Below are 6,495 nucleotides of genomic sequence, written 5' to 3'. Positions count from 1 at the left end.
TCGTTTACGTATGTGAAGGTGTCTGAAGCAGGCACAAGAGCTCGAGAGATGGAAGACAGAAGTTGGAAGGAGATGAAGAAGAGAAGTGAAATGGAAGCCATTTTTGGTTGGTGATTTGAGTTGAGAGCATGGAAGAAGAGGTATATATAGATGGAAATGAAAAGGAATTGTACCGTACAACCATGCAATGCAGTGTATGATAAAGTGGAATTATGTATAATATTTATGGGGGGCGGCACCAAGGAAACAATAAAATGAAGAGAACCTAGGAATCGAAACCGGATATAACACCTTTTTATCTCCACTTGCCAATTTAATTTTATAAATCTAAATATATTTTTTTCAAAAAATGTTTAACGACTTAATCGTTCAAAATATAATAATTTATTTGATTTTTTTCGGAATTTTTTTAATTATTTTACGACATTAACTAGTTGTATAGATCATAAAAATGTATCTAACAGGTTTTTAAAAGTCCAAGAAGTTATTTAAAATGTTTTGGAATGTCTAATGATTTATTTATTCCAAATAATTGTCCAAGAATTTAATCATTCCAAACACTAAAATGTATTGGGTTTTTTTAGACTTTTTCTGGTTATAATTAGGTAGAAAATTTTATTGTTTAAAAAATTATTTTACCATTTTTGCCATTTTTAGGGTATGAAAAGGAAGACAAAAGTAGAAAATGACAAAAAAAAAAATTGAAAAGACCTAAAGATCTTTAGGGAGTGTTTGATTCGCATAATTATTTTTGAAGAAATGAAATCTGTCAAATGAATTGGAATCTGGAGGAATTGAAATGAAATGTTATCAGGTTTGACCAAGTGTTTGGTTGGCAGTAATGAAATTTAATCTGTCTAATGAATTGAAATCTGTCTGTTTGGTTTACAACAGAATTGGAATGGAATGATGAAAAATGACAAAAATACCTTTTCTTTGATATTTTTTTAAAAAAATTAATTTTTTTAGTAGCATTGAACAACCACATAATCATAGATCAACGCCTTCTGTTTTGGGGGTTATAATCAACTGTTATATACAATATGAAAACAGTGGCATTGAACAACCACATACACTTTGTATTGTTAGACCATCACAAAGACTTTAAGAAACAGATCGTCGAACACAGTTTGAGAAACAGTAACATTATATACAATTATGAAAACAGTAGCAAACAGTTATGAAATAGCATGATGAAAAACAGTAGCAGGTAGCATAAATCAGAAATGAGAATACCCCTCAAAAAGTAGCAGATAGCATAAATGTAAAACAATAGCAAGTATCATAAATCGAAGAAAGAAGCACCATAAATCAGAAATGCATGTGAAGCAGAAAATCGAAGAAAGCAGTGTTCAATCGAGAAGAAAGCAAAAAATCGAAGAAAACAATGTTTAACCGAGAAGAAAATGTGGAAGCAGTTCAATCGAAAATCGAAGTGGAAGCAGTGTTCGATCGGAAGAGTGGGAGGAAGAAGAAGAATGGAGCGGCTAGGGTTAAAACAATGTAACGGGAGTATTTTTGTCATTTACATAAATTGGGATAAAATAGATTTTAATTCCATCACTTCCCTATGGAATAGTTAAATCCTTCAAACGACGGATTTCAATTCCATCTGTTCCATTCCAAAGATAACCAAACATTTGAATCAAATTTGGTGAACGAAATTGACCAATCCAATTCCATTACATTTCGAAAAAATAAATTAACCACATGGAATTCTTTATTTAAATAAAATGCAAAACAAGCAAACATAAATACGGAAAACAACTGCAATGTTTCTTTGACTTTAATTCGTCTTCGTTATTTTCAGTGGATGGGTGTTTTGATGTATCCTGAATGGGTCGAGTTCCCAACTCTCGTCAACGTTTTCAGCTCGTGAGCAATCCAGCATCTCGATCCATCTGTGTGATAGAAATACCCCAAGCACTTGCAATCCTTCGTGCATTTTCGCTCACAATCCCTCCGATTCGCCTCACCCGTCCCGGCACTGTATTTCACCGTGAAATGGTCCACCCCTTTAACCTCGTAGTACCGAAAACTACTCGCCTGGCATCCCGGCAACTTTGCAACGCAGTCGTTGCTCCATGCAAACACCCCTTTCGGTGACGGGCACCCAACGCATTGGCTGTTCTCGCAAAGCCCAAACTTCCCGCACCGTTCTGGCAACTGGCACTCGTCTTCATGTTCTGCCCACCTCTCGGCCACCCCTCTCTTGAACAAAGTGAATAACAGGCTCCATGCGTTTCCACGGACATTGGCACGATAAGTGTAGAGTCTTAGATTCCCATCGACGCCCAATCGGAGATACGATAAGTTGCTGTTGTATCTGATGATGTCAAGATTAAGGTCAGATACTTCATTAGAGTTAGATAGATGACACCTGAGTGAATGAAAATAGTCATCGTCGTATTCAGTTTCCACGATTTGCAACGTTGCCTTAACCAAATTCCCATTGGCTTTATTCACTTCGGTGAAGGTGGAGGACCAGTAAAGCATGGTCTTGTAATACAAAGCCATTCTTTTGGGCTCTAATACGAAACTGTACACCCCGTTAACGTTTTCCGTCGTGGATGCCCTGCTCACGAGCTTATTAGGACCTCCGATCTGGAGACTTTGGCCGAGCAAGAGGGTATCGGTTGGGGAATCAAAGCTTTGCCAGATGAAACTACCCTTTGCGTCACGAAGCACCATGTTACCATTTGAGAGTATGGCGAAACCTACGACACCCTTATTGGCGGTGTTGGTCTGCCATACAATCCGGCCGTCTGCGTCGGCCAAGACAAGGTTTCCATCGGACCCAAAGGAGAAAGTGGCATTTTCACGAACGGGTTTGCCTCGGTTGGCTTCCCAGACCCAGGGCATGATGGATCCATCACGTCTGGTACCCATGCGTAGACTAAGTGTGTAGGCGTTGGGGGTGGTGTTGTAGAAACAGAGCTGGAAAGGGGTGGTGAATGGAGGAAGAAAGCGGTAGGTTGGGTTGTATTCAGTCTCTAATAGTCCGAAATCGCCACTGTTGACATACCGGAAGGTGTCTGCAGCGGGAACAATGGCGTCGGAGATGGAGAAGAGTGGAAACAGGAAGCAGAAGAAGAAGACGACGACGATAAGCGAGAGAGAAGCAGAAGGAACAGTCATGGTTAATGGTGGTGTGCATTGGATTGATTGCATGCAATGCATATTTATACTACAAAATTGCATGCTTGCTTTGGAGAAGATGATAAAATATGCAGTTTAAAAGTTGATGGTTTTTTTTTATGAACTGGATTCTCTGCGTTTTCTTGTTTTCATATTTAATTTCCATTTTTATCAAATAAAGAATAATGAATTTATAAGAATATAATTAAAAATATTGTAGTTTAAAAGTTTGATATGGTCCTTAAGACAAGGTTTTAGATACAAAGATCCAATGTTTAACTAATACTATCTAACTTGGTACATACTTTAAAATTAGAATAAATTGTCCTTTTTATAGTATATGGGTCAGATTTCAATGGAGACTCGACTGTTTTTATGAAACCCGTAAAAACATTTTTTTTATAATCTGTAACAAAATTATGAACGGAAGCTGGTAATCCGGACCGTTTTTTCATGTACACAACATAGATGATTTTTTCTTGTTTCAGATGTGGTTCGAGATTAACCATGGTGTTCACAACATGCTTACCATGGTATTCACAATGTGTTCACAATACTGATGTGTTCACTATGTTTAGAATATTGTGCTCGCTATGTTCACAACAACTCGTGTTTGTGTTTCATCTTTATGTTGTGGTTCAAGTATCCACTATGTTTATTGGTTTTCACAATGAATCGTGTATGTGCATCGTCCCAATTGTGGTTCGGGTGTTTCGAATGATGGTCTTTCATGTGCACAACATAAATGGTTTTTTCTGCCTTCAAAATTGTGGTTTGGCCGTTCACAGCGTCGGAGTAGGTGGTGTTGGCGAATAAGGAACGTTTATTTTGACAGACGCAAGAAAAAATGAGAGAGAGAGAGAGGTGGCGGGAAATGTGGTTGTTGGGTGAAGCCATGTAATAATAAACAAAAGAGTAAGTGAATTACATTATTGTCCCTATGATTTTTAATAAGAATTTTAAAAAGAAATTATGAAATGACTAAATTGCCCTTCTAATTACCCTACTTAACAAGAATTATCTGCCAGTGTTAGGGCAGAGGGAGCAAAGGCATATGAAAATGTAAACCACAAAGATGTTTTTCATAATTATTTTGATTTAGGAACGCATAATATGATCTTGAATTATTTTATATAATTAGAATGATACTCGTGCAATGCTGCGAGATAAATCTCGATTTCAATGTATGTTTTTATTCTGTCTTTATCGATATAATACGATTTTATGTGGTTTTAAAAAAATGATAATGTTTTTATTTTTGAATGAAATATAAATTTGAAGATACATAAAAATAATTTATTTTTGGTTTAATAATATCATTTTTTATAAAGATAATAATTAAATATTTTATTAAAACTCAATAATTATCTTAATTATATTTTAGATTTTATATATCTTAATTTTCTTTATTATTATGTCCTTTCCATATAAAAAGAACCCGACCCAAACACACAAATGATCACATGGACCCAAACACATAAATAATTTAACAAACACACAATTTCTTCAACTCCTTACTCGGATCACTATTTATGACCCAATTATCGGATGGGTGTTTTGATGTACGCCATATGACTCGAGTTCCCAACTCTCGTCAACGTTTTCAGCTCGTAAGCCATCCAACATCTCGATCGATCCGTGTGATAGAAATACCCCAAGCACTTGCAATCCTTCGTGCATTTGCTCTCGCAATCCTTCCGATTCACCCGACCCATCCCTGCACTGTATTTCACCGTGAAATGGTCCACCCCTTTGAGCTCGTAGTATCTAAAACCACTCGCCTCACATCCCGCCACCTTTGCAACACAATCTTCGCTCCATGCAGAAACACCATTCGGTGTCGGGCATCCGACGCATTGGCTGTTCTCACAAAGCCCAAACTTCCCACACCGATCGGGCAATTGGCAATCATCTTCGATTTCCTCCCCCCTCTCACTCACCCCTCTATCGAACAAAGTGAATAACAGGCTCCAAGCACTTGAAACGGCATTTCGACGATAACTGTACAGTCTTAGGTTCCCATCGATGCCCAACCGGAGATACGAGAACGTGCTGTTGTATCTCAATAAGTTGAGATCTAGAAAAGTTCCGGCATCGGAGTTGGAGAAACGACACACGAGTGCGTTAAAATTGCTATCAACATATTCAGATTCTCCAACTTCTAACGTTGCATTAACCAAATTCCCGTTGGCCTTGTTCACTTGGGTAAAGGAGGATGACCAGTAACGCATGGYCTTGTAATACAAAGCCAATCTTTTAGGCTCTAATACGAAGCTATACACCCCGTTAACGTTTTCCGTCGTGGAAGCCCTGCTCACAAGCTTAGTAGGACCTCCGATCCGGAGACTCTGGCCGAACAAGATGGTATCGGTTGGAGAATCAAAGCTTTGCCAGATGAAATTACCCTGAGCGTTACGGAGCACAATGTTACCATTTGAGAGTATTTCGAACCCAACAACACCCTTATTGGCGGTGTTTGTTTGCCAKACAATCCGRCCGTCTACATCGGCCARAACCAGGTTSCCGTCGGAGCCGAAGGAGARAGTGGCGTTKTCACGAACGGGTTTTCCGCGGTTGGCTTCCCAGACCCAGGGCATGATGGATCTATCACGTGTTATACCCATTCGTAGACTAAGAGTGTAGGCATTGGGGGTGGTGTTGTAGAAACAGAGCTGGAATGGTGCGGTGAAAGGAGGAAGAGGGCGGTAATTGGGGCCGTATTCGGAATCGGCTAGGCCAAAACCGCCGGTGTTGACATATCGGAAGGTGTCGGCGGCGGGAACAATGGCGTTGGAGATGGAGAAGAATGGAAACAGGAAGCTGAAGAAGAAGAAGACAAGCGAGAGAGAAGCAGCCATGGTTAATTGTGGTGTGTATTGGATATGTTGAATGCAATGCATATTTATACTACAAAATTGCATGCTTGTTTGGAGATGATTATAAAATATGTACTTTAAAAGTTGATGGTTTTTCTTGTGAACTAGATTCTCTGTGTTTTCTGGCTTTCCTTTTTATATAAATATGTTTAAATATTTCATATTTTTTTTTTTAAATAATGAATAAAAGTATACAGAGTGTAAATACTTTTTAATGTTTAATGATATATATAGTTAATTAAAAACAAAGTAAGAAAATACTCTTTAAAAATGCAATGAAATTTAAGGTTGTTCAATAATGGTATAATGGACTCTATGACATGTATGGCTAATTCAGTAAGTCATACATAGGTGTTCGAAAATGACTAATAGATTAGAAATGACCTTATTCGCTCAGCCACATTTTTTTTACACTTTTTGCCCTTTCGTAAAACCCACACCCAAATTTTAAGAACCTAGATCATTGTTTCTCCAAACCTTC

The 6,495-nt window shown here is 38.0% G+C and overlaps 2 protein-coding genes across 2 annotated transcripts in view; both read right to left on the bottom strand.

The window, feature by feature from the left end:
- Positions 1-3,138, bottom strand: part of LOC112506657 (epidermis-specific secreted glycoprotein EP1-like) — a 4,387-nt gene extending 1,249 nt beyond the window's left edge. The window contains exon 1 of the mRNA XM_025110870.1: positions 2,195-3,138. Coding sequence (XP_024966638.1) covers positions 2,195-3,138 — 944 coding nt within the window. The remainder of the gene's footprint in view (positions 1-2,194) is intronic.
- Positions 3,139-4,579: 1,441 nt separating this feature from the next.
- On the bottom strand, positions 4,580-5,996 carry LOC112507731 (epidermis-specific secreted glycoprotein EP1-like). The gene has a single exon (XM_025112417.1). The coding sequence runs from the start codon at positions 5,994-5,996 to the stop codon at positions 4,680-4,682; it is 1,317 nt and encodes a 438-aa protein (XP_024968185.1). The 3' UTR covers positions 4,580-4,679.
- Positions 5,997-6,495: the final 499 nt, after the last annotated feature.

This window comes from Cynara cardunculus, assembly GCF_001531365.2.
Source record: "Cynara cardunculus var. scolymus isolate 2C chromosome LG 2, CcrdV1, whole genome shotgun sequence".
Classification (NCBI taxonomy): Eukaryota; Viridiplantae; Streptophyta; class Magnoliopsida; order Asterales; family Asteraceae; genus Cynara; species Cynara cardunculus.
Note: the sequence above shows the minus strand (reverse complement) of the source record. Positions and strands in the feature narration are given on the sequence as shown.